General features: G+C 49.6%; 1 protein-coding gene across 11 annotated transcripts in view; it reads left to right on the top strand.

Annotated features, from left to right (window-relative positions):
* The window catches only part of MARCHF2 (membrane associated ring-CH-type finger 2), a 1,824,254-nt gene that overhangs the window by 1,586,183 nt on the left and 222,432 nt on the right, over positions 1 to 15,639 (top strand). For all 11 annotated transcript variants that reach the window (XM_069649684.1, XM_069649689.1, XM_069649693.1 and 8 more), the window contains one exon: positions 301 to 510. In XM_069649684.1, coding sequence (XP_069505785.1) covers positions 301 to 510 — 210 coding nt within the window. The remainder of the gene's footprint in view (positions 1 to 300; positions 511 to 15,639) is intronic.

The raw sequence follows: 15,639 nt of genomic DNA, 5'->3' as shown, positions 1-15,639 counted from the left end.
CATCAGAAAAAACTCCTAAAGCATTTTAGTTTGAATTAAGGTAAGCACACCATGAATGTTGCATTTGTATTACGCTGGAGAGGTTGACTTAAGATCTATTTTTTGAATTAGCATTTTCTTTTTGTTTTTCAGTAGAGATTTTTTATTGCAAAATAATGATTTTATTTTAAACTAAAAAATCAAAGGTTTGCAAATGATGTCCTGAATTGCAGCAAATTATGTGCAGTTCATCAGAAAATGTACAGGAATAATATCCTTGAATTTGAAATGTTACAATTATTTGTCTTCTCTCTTTCTTAGTGGCTGAAGGATCCTGGACCACGAAATGAGAAACGGACACTATTCTGTGATATGGTGTGCTTTCTATTTATTACCCCATTGGCAGCAATTTCAGGCTGGCTGTGTCTTCGAGGAGCCCAGGACCACTTACAGTTTAACAGCAGATTGGAGGCTGTAGGACTTATAGCACTTACTATTGCACTTTTTACTATCTATGTTCTTTGGACATTGGTAAGTGAAGCACACAAAATAAAACATCCCTTTTACCATCTGTTTTTATCCCATCATCCTCAAGGGCTATTTTCAATTCCTGTAATTCACTTTTAGGTTTTTTAGATTAAATACTGATACATCGTTTCATACATTATGGAGGCTCTACACTTTCGTTGCATGTATATTGCAATTAGAGATCAATAACATTGAAATGCCTATTTTGGTGTGGATTTGTGCATGGATATACAGTGTATCATTGTGCTCCTACCTTTTACCAGTGTCACATCCGCTTTAATTTTACGTATGTTATGTCATCCATGAAGTGTTGATGCAACAGAATCTGTCGACCTGGTGTTCTCCTAGATGTGCTGAGAAGTCCTTCAGGGCTCCCCACCGTGTTCAGTTTTGTCTACTAGCCCATTTTAGACTACTTTGGATGTTTTATGAAACCATGCTTATCTATATCACTTTGACTGATTAAGACCAAAGCTTTAATATTATCCACCATAAACTGGACAGAGAATCTTATGAATGAAAACAAGTACATTTCTCCAGCATTGGATCTTTCATAGATTCACCTGCTGTGAATATTCCCAGTTGTCAGGCTGGGAATCCCTGCTTAGTTTTACTTTAGTACTTTTCCTATGGAAAAACGTTTGACACCTTGAGTGTCCCACCCACATTGTTATGGATGCTTTTGGTCCCTTCCAATAGGATGTTGAGTGTGCAGCTCCGCCCCAGCAGCTTCCCCTCAGATTTCAACCGTCGTCTTAGCTGGTGGGATTCCTCGAGTTCTTCTCTTCACAGAGAAATCTTCTTTATCCTCAGAAAATATATTTTTCGACAAGACAGCCCATCTTGAACAACTGACGACCCTTTGACAACTAAAAGGAGACAGTCGGATCCAAGCAATCCTTATTCAGAGCCTGTGGTATGTGTGGCCTAAAACATGTTTATGAAGGTGACAAGCATGTAGACTGTAAATGCTGCCTATACCCTAAACATTCCTCAGAAGAATGCAAAATCTGTCAGGGTTTCTCTCCGAAAACCCTCAAGGACAAAAAACGTTGACTTATTTGCTGGCTAAACGATGGGGCATACCCGGCGTTGTAGGCGGGCTCGTCAAGGAGTGGGAGAGCTACCACTCCCTCTGAAAAGCGATCAGCATCAAGTCATAGATCCAGGTCGATAAAATGACCTACGGAAAAAAATGAAAACACAAGGTGAGACGAAATTGTCGACGACCCACGACAAGGCAGCCAAACAACCCTGGTCACCTTCTCAAAAGAAACTGGTAGGCCAGGAAGGCTCACAGTCCATGAGTAAACAGTCGGCGAAAAACCCATTGACGATAGCGACGATGACCAAAACGGGACAATTGTCGTCTAAGTCTCATACGAGTAAGGGCTCATGCCCATCAACAAAGTCAAACACCCATTCGTCGTTGAGAACAACCTCACCGACGAAAGGCAAGCATAAGGACAAATAATCCACGAAGACTCCACCTGTCACACCGGGCTGTAGCCGCTTGCGGCGTACATCACACCCTGTCAAAAGCGGGCTGGTCAGAAAACCTATTTGGGGGTATCACTATCTTTGGAGGCGTTGGCACCTGCCATGGCAACACGCTCCGATGTTCCGTTGTACAACACGTAGGAGGTACCGTGTCTAGTCAGCTGACTAGTTTGAGAGACACGTCTCGCTGATATGTGTTTTAACTGACATTCTTCCGCGGAACGCTGCTTCTGTTTGCAGCATAATTTCACTACGACTTTCTGATCCTTATCTTCATTTCTGACCTCGGCCCGTTCCCAGATTCCGACCATCTTGTGATTCTGCTCTCATCGATTTTCTCATTGCCAAACTCGGACCGCCTCCTGGACTTCCTCCTGATTCTCGCTGTCATGCCCCGCATTCCTATTTCAAGACACTTGCAGATATCTACTTCCAGTTGGAAACTGCCCTGGAGACTGTTTTCAGCCCACGGAATCCGCCGCACTACAAGGTCCAGAATTCCTTCGGCTCGCAGTCACGGGAAACGCCCACAACGTGACTTGCGTTCTGAAACAGATCCCAGTACTTAGTGTGGCGTGTCCTTGTAACGGGTGCTCCTAAAACTGACTATTCAGTTCGAGTACTCGATCTACGATTACCTACGGTTATCTTCCTGTTATCTGATTCCTGACCCGGCTTTGTATCAAGGATTATTCTGACGTCTTTTCCCTCGATTTCTGGCTCCTGGCTCCCTCGGTTGTTTCCCCCTGGTTAACGAACTCCTGGCTTGTATTTTGGATTTGTTCTTTGCCTACTTCCTACACAGAAAGTATACGAACTCTTTACCACAGGAAAATACACGGCGCTGCTCACAAGAAGACAACGCTCTACACACTGAAGTGACCAAACGGACGCTCTCCTGTTTCTGCTGGTCACTCCCTGGATTTGGGACGCTTTGCTGTTTATATTTGGGGTTTATTTTGGACACTATTAGACGCGCCCTCGTGCCGTTCGGGTTAGGTGGATCTTTGCACAAACTTTCTTCTACTGGGACTTCCATTTTCTACCATCAAGCCAACCTCCTACTACACACTTTCAGGTTACGGGACTTCCTACCTATCTAAGCAGGTAAGAGGGGTCAAGAAGGGAACAAGTATTGTATTTTGTACCTTTGGCTGCTATCTTAAACTATCCTTTTCTTTGTTCCTCTAGCTCTGTTGTCGCTGCTCCTGCCTTTCCACTTAAGCCCCTGGCCTGTTAGTTACTACCTTCTACAGGCTGCGCTCTTGGGGGGAAAGTCTTGTGCAAAATCACGTTTCAAGATATCCCAGAACCATCTTGGTTATAATCCAGGTTATCCCAGAGTGAAGAGGTTCCCTAAGCGGAGGCTGATCTTGTATCCTTTAAAAATCTGTATCCTTTTCCTATTGCGTAAAAGTTGTGACACTCGCTTTGGAAACCTCTATTGCCCGCACACTGCCAAACTCGGACTGTGCCCGAATGTCGTGTTGACTCCTTTCAACGCGTCTTTTTCTTGTGCTTCATACCTCAGCGGTCGGCTGTCTCCGGCCACTACAAGCCGCTCCTCCTACAAATGCTACCCCTGCAGAGCTCTCCATTTATCACCGGGTAAGCAATGTTTTTCTTGCTCTTCTGGCTCTGTGTACATAGGGGAAATAGTGGTTACTCTACTCCTCCACAAGTTCCATCTGCCACAACTGCCTACTGTCATTTGCTGCCATTACTGTCTGTCTCCCAACATACTCCGTCGAACTGTCATTTAGAACCAACCTAAGTGCACTTTGGACGCTTTGCTGTGTGTGTGCACCAACCCGGCCCTAGTGCGACCCTCGTGCCGCTCGGGTTATTTTTCCTCTACTAATTTCCCTGTTTGTTATTTTCTCCTGTCGTGTTTGGGACCTTCTTTGACATAGGGGTATTTGAAGAAATGGTTGGGGTAAGAGTGGAGTCCTTTTCTTTTGTACCTGGTTCTAGCTATCCAGATACCTCACATTGTCAGTGTTGTTCTGCTTCTTGTAGGGCCATTTATATCATAGACGGCAGCAGGTTATTCCATAAGGTACAATCACTGTGAATCGAAGAACTGGTTATATCTGACATCTTTCTAGTATTAAACTGTTGTGTTTTCCTTTGCAGCATTGTGGTTTGGCGGTGCGTGTTTTCCCTGCTCTTTAGTTTGATCGGTGCCTCTGTCTGTTGCTACCCAGCAGAGGGGCATGTCATAATAAAGAGTTCCCTCAAGTTGAGGAGGCTTAGTCCAGGATGAACGGACTTAGGCTTAAGAAGTATACAGGAGTTTTTCTGGCTACCTCTCCTACCTTCCCGGGTTCTGTATCCAACACCCCGGCCCGTGTGGTGAGTAACACCACCTTTGTCGGCGAAGAAACACCACTCGACGGCGGAGTTCTGTACTTCCAGAGAGGGGCACAGATCCTCTTCTGAACAAGAGTCGTCGACGGCACATGCAATCGGGTCTCACTCATCGATGACCCACTATTCGACGACGGAAAAACGAAAATCACCAGACAGCGAGAAAACATCAAGCGAGTACCCTAAATCAGTACACACACACCTGCCAATGGGTTCTACCGCGGTCCCAACCACGGAACATCCTGACAAACATATCTTACAGTTGCATGAGGAAAGTGTACTATCCTGTGCTAAAGGGATACTACGCACCCCAACGGAAGAACCAGCAGAGCCTAGGCAACTCCCTCTAGGTGTATCTCCCATAAAATACACCGAAATTCTGCCTGAAGAAATTCTGTAACATGAGATAACGTCTGACTTCGAGCCTCCTATGGGGGAGTGCCCAGGAGTCACAGACACTGATTCTGAAGAATAAACAGTGATCCAATCTCACGCACAGGACAGACCTACCATTTGGCACAATCAAGAGGGGAAAGAACACCAGTAAGGCAGCAGAGGTACCCCCCGGGTTTCCCTCTACACCGTTGGGGACAGTGGAGATGACACCAACGTACCGTCTTATAAACCCACAGTCTCTGCTATCCCTGCAAGTACTTTCAACTCTGCAAAGTCTATTGGGGCAACTCACCCTAGACTTCCACCGCCTCAACCTCTGGTGATACATCAATACAGGGAAGACAAAGCAGGGCCAAGTCAACCGGCACAAATAGTTCAAGGAAGAGATCAGGAGCACTCATCCCTAGACCACGCCAAACGCTCACCGAACAGGTCTCAATCTCCACCCAGGCCTCCGTGTAGACGTAGTTCGCTAGTAGGTGAACAAGAGGAAGGGGAACTTGTGGACACAGACCAGGACACGGATCCTAGGGGCACAAGCTCTTCCACCACATCAAACTCTGCTCACCAAGATGATACCTGGGATACAGATGATGCAGACCAGGAAACACAAGGTAGTCCAGCACAACCCTCCCTACCAGACGACATTAGTACTTTCCACGCCATGGTCTCAAAGGCATGCCAAGAATTTGGGTTGATGCCAGCAGAAGAAAAGCTAGACTGTTTCCTTTTTTATCATATGGGTAAGCGCCGAAAAGCTGTGTTTGCAATACCCATTCTGGATCTCGTGTGGCAAGAGGGATTGCGAACCTTGAAACACCCTATCATTGAATCTGCAGTAAAAGGAAGACTAGACAAAAAGTTTAAGGCAATGGACACGACCCTGAAATGTCTAAACTGTCAGCCCTCGCTGGAGTCCGTATTGTCAGCCACGGCAAGTTGCAAGGCACGTTCGCAACACAAATGTGCTACACCCCCGTAAAACAAAGGCAGAAAAATAGATGCTTTAAGCAAGAAGGTACTAACCATCGGGGAAACAACAGTTAAAGCTGCCAATGCCCTGGCCATAGTGGACTGCTGTGACTGTGAAATGTGGCACCGGCTGGCTCCCACCTTAGACATTTGTTTTCCGAACAGCAGCGAAAGGAGGCCATGACAATTGTACAGGAGGACGAGGAGGCCTCGAGCCACAGTATAAATATTGCAGTGGACCTCACAGAGACAGGGTTCAAGCACATTGATAATGGGTTCATCCTGAGAAGGTAAGGGTGGCTTTGCTGCACATACTTAAGGCAGGAAGTGAAACATTAGGTCGTGGACATGCCATTCGAGGGCAAAAGCGTTTTAGGCGGCAAAATCGACGAGGCTCTGAAGCCCATGAAGGTGGACTCGGATACTGCTTGATCATTGATTGCCTGACAAGACAGAAGGTCTTTTCGCCCCTTTCTGGGAGCCTCGAGTCACAGCAGGTTGTCTTCAACAAGAGACTCCAAATGCTATGCCAGATTCGGCTGCTACTCCCATGGATATAGAAGGAATTACCAGTCTTCCCAATGTACCAGGGACTACCGCCAACCACAACGTAAATGCGGCTTGGCCACCTCGCAGAGAGGTAGGAAGAACAAATCCCAGCAATGACTGCCCCAAAGACGCACCAGTGGGGGGAAATGTGGCTCTTCATATCGACAGGTGGCGATCAATAACAAAGGACAGATGTGTGCTAGATGCCATCCAACACGGCCAGCTGTTGGAATTCAAGTGCAAACAGAAACCCTTACCGCCTGTAACAGTGTCACATCCACACCGTTGAATCCTTTAGCAAGAGGTGCATCAAATGTTTACAAAAAGGACTATAGAAATGGTCCCCCTGCACTCGAGGAGAAAAGGAGTATACTCAAGAAACTTCGTAGTAAGGAAGCCAGACGAGGAGCGGCGTCCGATCTTTGACTTAAGGAAATTAAACAAAAACATCAAGTAACAAAAGTTCAAAATGATCACACTGCAAGACGTCATAAAGGCGGTACAGCCTCACAAGTATCTAGCAGCGGTAGTCTTAAAAGACGCCTACTTTCCCATCCCAATACATCTGAGACACTGACAGTATCTCAGATTCAAAGTCGGGGAAAGTCATTACCAATTCAGAGTCCTCCCATTCCGCCTCAAATCAGCCCCCTGGACTTTCACCAAATGTCTGGCTCCAGTGCAGCTTTCCTCAGAAAACAGGGCCACGACGTCTACCCATACCTAGACCACTGGTTGCACAGGGTCCAAACGCATCAAGAAACAGCGACTTCACTAACACAGACGAAGACTCTACTTCAACAATTGGGATTCACGATCAACTACAACAAATCCTGTGTAGTACCATCGAAAGGTTTGGTGTTTCTGGGTGCACACTTCTTCACAGCACAAGGCCTAGTCAAACCCTCAGCTGACAGAGTGCACAGATTGATGACTCTGGCACGTTCATTCACCCCTAACAAACAACTCACAGTGTGCAGATACATGGCGCTGCTGGGAATCATGTCATCCTGCATTCCACTGATACCCAATTGCAGACTACACATGAAGCCGGTGCAGCAGTTCCTGGCAACCAGGTGGTTGCAAACTCAAGGTTTCTGGGAGACAAGATAACCATCACTCCTGCGCTCTCAAAGTCACTGAAATGGTGGACAGCGCGCAACAACATCTCGAAAGGGATGCCACTGGTAGAACCGACCCACCAACTCACGATCGTGACCAATGCATCTTTGGCAGGTTGGGGAGCCCACCTGGGCCAACGCCAGATCAAAGGCCTATTGACTCCCGTAGAATCGACCCTGCACATAAATGTCCTGGAACTGCGAGCGGTCCATTGGGCTCTGAAGTCTTTTCTTTCGCTGTTCCAAAACTTAGTAGTGCAGATCCTCATGGACAATACCACCACAGTGTTTTTACCTGTGCAAGCAGAGAGGAACAAGATCAAGTACTCTGTCTCAGGAAGCTCAAACCATCTGGCACTGGGCCATTCACAACAACATCGCTCTGCAAGCATTCCACCTGCAGGGGATTCACAACCAGCGGACAGGCGCCCTCAGCAGGAACACGGCACAATCCCTCAAATGGTGCCTCCACAGCAACCAAATATACAGAATCTTCACAGCATGGACCCAACCTCTGCTGGACCTCTTCACCACAATGTCCAACAAACGATGCAAAACAATTGCAAGCAGGTTACCACACCCAAGCTTGCAGGGAGACGCGTTCTCATGCCCATGGACTGACTTCTACGCATATGCGTTCCCGCCAATTCCTCTAATCAGCAAGACAATCCAGACGATCCGCAGATACCCTTGCAAAATAATCCTGGTGCACCATACTGGCCCCTACAAACCTGGTTCTCAGACCTCCTCCAGTTATCGGCAGACAGCCCAGCCCAATCCATCTGGGATTCCACAACGATCTCCAGTCGCAGAACAACGGTGCAATCCTGCATCACGACCCACGCTCCCTCAAGCTGACAGCGTGGCTCCTGATCACGCAGAATTCGGCCACTTAGATACTGGCGGCAGTCAGGGCCCCTTCCACTAACAGCTCATACAACCAAAAGTGGAAAAGGTTCTGCACATGGTTGTGATGCTGGAAATGCATCTGAGGGACAGGGCCTCTGAATCCTTGTCCTTTTTCTGTTTTTACCGTGTGTTCTGTTATGTTTTCTGCCCCGGAGTCCGTGTGGGACTCCTGGCAGTGCAGCTCTCTTTTGGTTTGGTGAACAGACCCATGGGATACCCTTATGGCACCCATGGGTAGGGGTACAACCCTGTGCCCCTAGTGTATGTTTTTGGGCACCTGTGGGTGGCCCACAGAGCAGGGTATGGGCTGGTGGCAGCTCCATGCTGAATTCGACAGGTGCTCTGAGTATCCTCCATTTTGGGATGCCCAGGCCCTGCCATTGGGATCAATTGATTCCTGATAGAAACAAGATGGCCCCTGTGGCCTCTTGCTTTCTATTGCCTGTTGTCTTGTTTTTCCCAAAGTCCTGGGAAGCCCTGACTCTGTCCCTTCCCCCTGACTGGCTGTTGGGTGGAAGTTCCATGTATGGTATGGTGGTGAAGGCCCAGCTAGACTGGCTGGAGCCTTCCCAGTGTCTGTATGTTGTGGGTACCTCCTGTGGGTGGGACCTGGGTGAATGGAGTGTGTGACCAATATACACTCCTTGTTGTGGTTGTCTGGTTTCTGGCATGTGAGACAAAGACTGAGACAGCCCTGCCCGAAACTGGCCTGAATGCAGTGTGTAGTGTTGAATGGCTGGGTACTTGTTCCAATCCACATTCCTTGTTGTGAGTGTCTGGAAGGGAGGAGTGTGGCCTGAATGCACCGTGTGCCTGATTGGCTGGCTGACTGACTGCATGAATGCCCTGCAGTGTGATTGGCTGCTGTGTGTGTGCCAGCAATGTGGATGAGAGAGAGGATAGTATATCTGGGGACCTCTCACCACTGGAAATTGTTCAGTGCAGTTCTGAAGGAACCATTGGTTGAGAAGCAACCTTTGGGGTTCAGAAGTTCAGAAGTGTCCAGAAGCTGAGTCTCCACTCAAGAGTAACTGGAACTGCTGATCCTCGACGTCCAGCTGGAAGAAGAAGACTTGCTGTGGCATTTGCTTCGACCGATCCGAAGGCTGTCTAAATTTGTCAAGGGCTGACCCGAGAGAGGACCTGGTAAGGCGCCCTCTTCCCGTGCTCCGAGGGACCATCGAGCACCGCTCCATCTTCGCCGAAGCGCCCTGGAAGACAGGTCCTCGAAAGGCTGTCGACCCGAGACGGGACCGCCGAGGAGATCGAAGTGTAGCACCCGGACATCAACGTCGTCGAAGTCCATTGCCGTCGACCAGGGTTCACAGGTTTGTGGAACCGCTGGAGGCCCGTCGAAGTTGTGTTGCCCAGCCGTGGGAACCACTTGACGCTGTGCCGCCGACGACCGGAGCCGTCCGCTCCATTGCCTAAGAACATTCAATTGAAGGACTCTCTCGACCGCATCGGCGACCGCTTATCCCGCCGGAGAAAGTCGAGGCCGACCAACGCGCCGAGGAGAAACCTGCCGGTGGGTTTCCCGCCACCCGACGACCTCTAAGACTCGGACGACTCGACGCCCTTGCTGGGCTCCCGTCTCTACAATCTTTGCGGTCCAGAACTATTGTCATCGAGGTGCCCCGCACACCTTCGCCTTGCAGGACGCCGACGCCCCGACGCCGACGAGCACCGCTCGGACGAAGCTGCCGCCTCTTCGACATCGTTCTGCCTCGTTTGTCGACGGACGTTCGACGCCCCGTGCCTCCCGCTTGAAAGGGAAGGCATTCAAGAAGGGCCGTCGATTCCCCGTCGCCGAACAACGAGTCCCTCGACGTTAGTCGACTCCACCAGGTACATTGGGGGGGTAAAAACATTATAGAGGAAAATAGGTAAAAACATTATAGAGGAAAATAAGACTTGCAGAGCAATACCTGGACTGGGCTGGTGCTACATCTTTCTTTACAGGTTGCCCAGGTGGGGGGATCTCCACACAGAACTGTGCCTAGTGGTAGGGATCAGTATTCTGCCTATTGCTCAAACCTCTTATTTCCCCTCTTCTCTCTATTGCTGGTTTCACTCTATTGGTCTGTGTGACATTGTACAGTATTGTTCATGCACGTCAATAAGATCTAGGGTGGTACCACTTTAGGATTGTAAATATTTGTCATTGTAGATTTTGCCGGAGTACAAAGTGAGTTATCGTGATGAATGTACATAACCGTAACTATTGATTATATAAAGACTGTGTTCTAACCAATACAGAGTGTGGATATTCCTTTGTGGGGGCTTGGGGATACACTGTACTTAAGAACCAGCCTGCATCACCTCCTGAGAAGCTAGGCCTTGATTGCTCGACCATTGCTACCGGATAGAGAATCTTGGCTGGGGTCTCCTGTGCCTCTCCTCCACCATATAGGGAGTGGGAGTACAGACACCCCCCACCGGTCATTGAGAACCGTTTTTCTCGTCGCACTGGTGGCAGCGGTGGGATGCTTATGGTTTTAAGAATCAGTGTATAACCGTGCCACTTACAAAGGATATTTGCCCTTTATTGAATTAAGGTTTAGTTGTGTACAAGGTAACTGCATTACAAACAATGGAGTCTATTGCGAATGGCAAATTAACTCGGATGAGCTTGGAGGCTCTCCAGAGTGCTTGTGAAGCTAGGGAGTTAGACTTTGTGGATAAGTCTAGGGCGGAGCTGATAGCTGCCCTGGTGGACTACCAGACTGACAGTGAAACTCTTGATGAGGGGGGGGATGCAACCAATGAGGACTCTGCCCCTGGGGTTTCTGCTGAATCTGTTTCTGGGAATGCCGCCATTCCTGCTGCCTCTGTTCCAAACTCCAGCAATTCCTTAGAACTTGAGTTATTGAGGATGAAATTGGCCTTTGAATACCGCAAGTTGGAAATAGATGCTGAGCTTAAGAAAGAGGAGTTGGCTCAACAAGTTGCACTCAAAAATAAGGACCTTGAACTCAAGAGCCAGGACACTGAATGTCAGAGGATCCAGCTAGAGAAAGCTAGAGTGGAGACTTCAGCTAGATCCAGTGAGAGTGTCAGGTCCCCAGCCACCAAGTTTATGAAGGATTTGGTTGGTGTATTTGTGGAGGGTTCGGATATCCTCCAATGGATTGAAGCGTTTGAAATGGCTTGTGAGATTCATGATGTGGATAAAAGGGATTGGGCGAAGTGTTTGTTAAGCAGAGTGCCTCAAACCGGGTATGACTGTATTCTGAAGCTGAGTGTGGAAGAAAGGGGTCAGTACGAGTGTATGAAGTCTGCTTTAATTGCCAAGTTCGGCAAGACGCCTACCCAATACCTTAGAAGGTTCAGGGATTTTAAGAAAAAGGAGAATATGTCTTGGGTTGACTGGGTGAGTGCTGCGCACATGAACATGATGGGGTGGATCGATGGATACAAGGTTAAGACTTTTGTTGAATTATCCCACCTCTTGTTTTTTGAGCATTTCTCTGAAGCCTGTTCACCAGAGCTGCGTCAGTATGTGGCTGACCAGAACATTTTGGACCCCTTTAAGCTGGCTAGGTTGGCTGACAGGTGGGTCTCCCACCGGGTGTCCCCTAAGGACTCCAGTGGGAAGGACAAGGATAAAGAGAAGGGGGCCTCTCAGAAGGCTGAGGAGTCCCCCAAGCAATCACAGTCGGGTAAACCAAAACCTTCCTCTCCTAAGACCCAAAAATCTAGTGGGGATAAATCATCTGGGGGTGGGAATAAGAGTAGTGGTCCACCTGCTGCAAAGCAGGCTCCCAGTGGTTCCAGTACCGTACCTCGCACTCCTGGCGCTTGTTGGGACTGTGGGGCTCTGGATCACAAAAGGGGTGACCCCAAGTGTAAAGGTAAGGCACTTGGAGTACAGGCTGTCAGCCTGACCTACACTTACCCCGTGTCTGAGGTGGAGGCCACTGTCCTCCCCTCCTCTGCCGGTATCACATTTGGTGCTCCGGTGGAGATTTCCTTAGTGTCCCTTGGGGCCTGGGACCAGTACGCAGAAGTACTGGCGACTATCCCACAGAACACCCGTAGATTTTTGAGAAGTGTCCTCTTGAATGGCCAGCCTTCTACTGGTTTGAGAGACACTGGGGCAAGCATGACAGTGGTGGACAGGACCCTGCTCAAGCCAGAGGACTATGAAGGTGCTCCTCTGCAAACCACCAGGTTAGCTGGTGGGCCTCCCAAATTATCACCTGTAGCCTTAGTCACACTCATGATTGGCGACAAGACAGCGAAGCTTCCTGTCCTGGTTCAGGACAATGTCCCTGCTAACATCTTGTTAGGGAATGATCTAGTAGAGTTGGGGTTGATCTCGGATGGTCTTCCCATGACTGCTGCTGCCGTCACTAGATCACAGGTGACATCGGGTCTGGCTGTGGGTCAGTTACCCGAGCCAAAGGCGAGGCCTAAGGCAAGAAGGAGGAAGACCAAGAAGGCCACCCCTGCGGAGGGAGCACCTTCTCTTCCTGCCGCACCCATTGGGATCCATGCTCCGGACGGGCTGGGTCCAGTGGAAAACCCAAACTCAACTCCTTTGGGAGAAGAGACAGAAGACTCTCCTGTGGGAGTGGTTCTTAACCCGGAGGATCATCCCGACCTTCAATGCTTGTTAGCTGAAGGGGGACCCTCCCGGGCGGACTTCTGTAAGGGACAGAGAGAGTGCCACTCTCTCGAGGGACTGAGGAAACAGGCCCTGGCCCAGGCACAAGGAGAGGTGCCTAGGAATTTCCGGATTTATTGGGAGGGTGAGCTCCTTGTTAGTGAGCCCACTAAGCCTGAACCTGGTGCCCGCAAGAGGTTGGTGGTACCCCAGGTTTACAGGCCCTTCCTACTGCAGTTGGCGCATGAGGTGCCCTTGGCTGGTCATCTTGGGACCAAGAAGACTAAGCAGAGGCTCTCTGCCCATTTCTACTGGCCACGGATGGGAGTAGAAGTGGAGTCCCACTGCAGGACCTGCCCAACTTGTCAGTTGTCTGGCAAGACTGGAGGCAGTGTCATTGCCCCACTGCAGCCGTTGCCAGTGGTTGGCACCCCTTTTGAGAGGGTGGGCATCGACATCGTCGGTCCCCTTGACCCTCCCACTTCAGGTGGACATCGGTCCATCCTGGTCTTGGTAGATCATGCCACCAGGTACCCTGAGGCGATACCCCTTCGGACGGTTACGGCCAAGGTGGTTGCCAGGGCTCTCCTGGGCATTTTCACCCGTGTTGGATTCCCCAAGGAGGTTGTCTCTGACCGAGGATCCAACTTCATGTCGAGTTACATGAAAACCATGTGGAAAGAGTGCGGGGTAACCTACAAGTTCTCCACCTCTTACCACCCCCAGACCAATGGTCTGGTTGAGAGGTTTAACAAAACTCTCAAGGGCATGCTAGGTGCTTTGGAAGAGCCCCTAAGGAGGAAATGGGATCTCCTCCTGCCATGCCTGCTGTTTGCTTACAGAGAGGTACCTCAAGAGGGTGTTGGTTTCAGCCCCTTTGAGTTACTCTTTGGACATCCCGTGAGGGGGCCCCTCGCCTTGATCCGAGAAGGCTTGGAAGCCACCCCTCCAGGTCCCGCCAAGCAAGTGGGGGACTATGTGTTAGGCCTCAGGCGGAGGATGACACAAATGATGGGTCAGGCAACAGCAAACCTCAAGGCCAGCCAGGAATTGAACAAGTACTGGCATGACCTGAAAGCTTCGCAAGTGGATTGGACTCCGGGACAGGAAATCCTTGTGATGGAGCCTACCAAGCCTAGAGCTTTGGCAGACAAGTGGACTGGACCCTTCAGGATCATCTCCAAGATGGGCGAAGTCAACTATCTGGTTGACATGGGAGCCCCTGGGGTAGCTCCTCAGCTATTCCATGTCAACAGGCTCAAGCCTTTCCACAGGCGAGCGGAAGTCTCATGTCTCTTGCTAGCTTCTGGGCAAGAAGAGGATGAGAGTGAGCCCCTTCCTGATTTGCTGCATAGCAACCCTCAGGATGGCTCCGTGGAGGGAGTACATCTCTCTCCAGATTTGACAACAGAGCAACAGAGGGCCTGTAGGGCTTTGCTCCAACAGTATCCCTCTCTGTTTTCACTGAAGCCAGGCCTTACACCGTGGTGTAAGCACGAAATTGACACTGGTGACAGTGTGCCTGTCAAAAGCAGGAGCTACCGTATGTCAGATACCGTTAAGAACCACATCCAGGCTGAGGTCGCCAAGATGTTGGATCTGGGTGTTATTGAACCCTCAACCAGCCCCTGGTCCAGTCCAGTGGTCCTTGTCCCCAAGGCAAGTTCCCCGGCGGGTGCCAAGGATTGGAGGTTCTGTGTGGACTACCGAGGAGTCAATGCCGTCACCAAGACTGACGCGCACCCATTGCCCAGGGCTGATGAGCTTGTGGACACTATAGGTGCTGCCAAGTTTGTGAGCACCTTTGACCTCACTTCAGGCTATTGGCAAATAGCTCTGACGGACCATGCCAAGGAAAAGACGGCCTTCTCAACACCTGAGGGACTCTACCAGTTTAGGGTCAAGCCTTTTGGGTTGAAGAATGCCCCTGCCACCTTCCAGAGATTGGTCAACCATGCGCAAAGTGGGCTGGAAGCCGTTTGTATGGCTTACTTAGACGACATTGCCGTCTACAGTTCCACCTGGGAAGAGCATTTGACACATCTGGATAGGGTGTTGCAGGCCTTGAAAAGGGCTAACCTCACTATCAAGGCTACCAAGTGCCAGATAGCTCAGGGGAAAGTTACCTATCTTGGTCATGAGGTAGGAGGGGGTCAAATCCAACCTCTCGCCAGTAAAGTACAGGATGTACAGAACTGGGAGACTCCCACTACTCAAACCCAGGTGAGAGCCTTTTTGGGCCTCACTGGGTACTATCGCAATTTCATGGCAGACTATGGGACCATAGCTGCACCTCTGACCGCTCTAACTTCGCCCAAACAGCCTAGGAAGGTTAATTGGACTGAAGACTGTCAGAGGGCCTTTGATGGCTTGAAAGAAAGTCTGTGTAGGGCACCTGTGTTGAGTGCGCCTGACTACAGCCGACCCTTTATCGTCCAGACGGATGCCTGCGACACTGGAATTGGAGCTGTCTTGTCCCAGTTAGATGACAAAGGGAGAGAACACCCTATCATATTCATCAGTAGACAACTCAAGGGTAGAGAACTTAGGTGGGCTACTGTTGAAAAGGAGTGTTTTAGTATAGTTTGGAGCCTTAGGCGTTTTAGGCCCTACCTTACGGGGTCTACCTTCAAGGTCCAAACAGATCATAAGCCCCTGAAGTGGCTTATGCAGATGAAGGGTGAGAACCCGAAATTGCTCAGGTGG

This window comes from Ambystoma mexicanum, chromosome 1p (genome assembly GCF_040938575.1).
Source record: "Ambystoma mexicanum isolate Mex_15411 chromosome 1p, UKY_AmexF1_1, whole genome shotgun sequence".
Taxonomy (NCBI): Eukaryota; Metazoa; Chordata; class Amphibia; order Caudata; family Ambystomatidae; genus Ambystoma; species Ambystoma mexicanum.
Note: the sequence above shows the minus strand (reverse complement) of the source record. Positions and strands in the feature narration are given on the sequence as shown.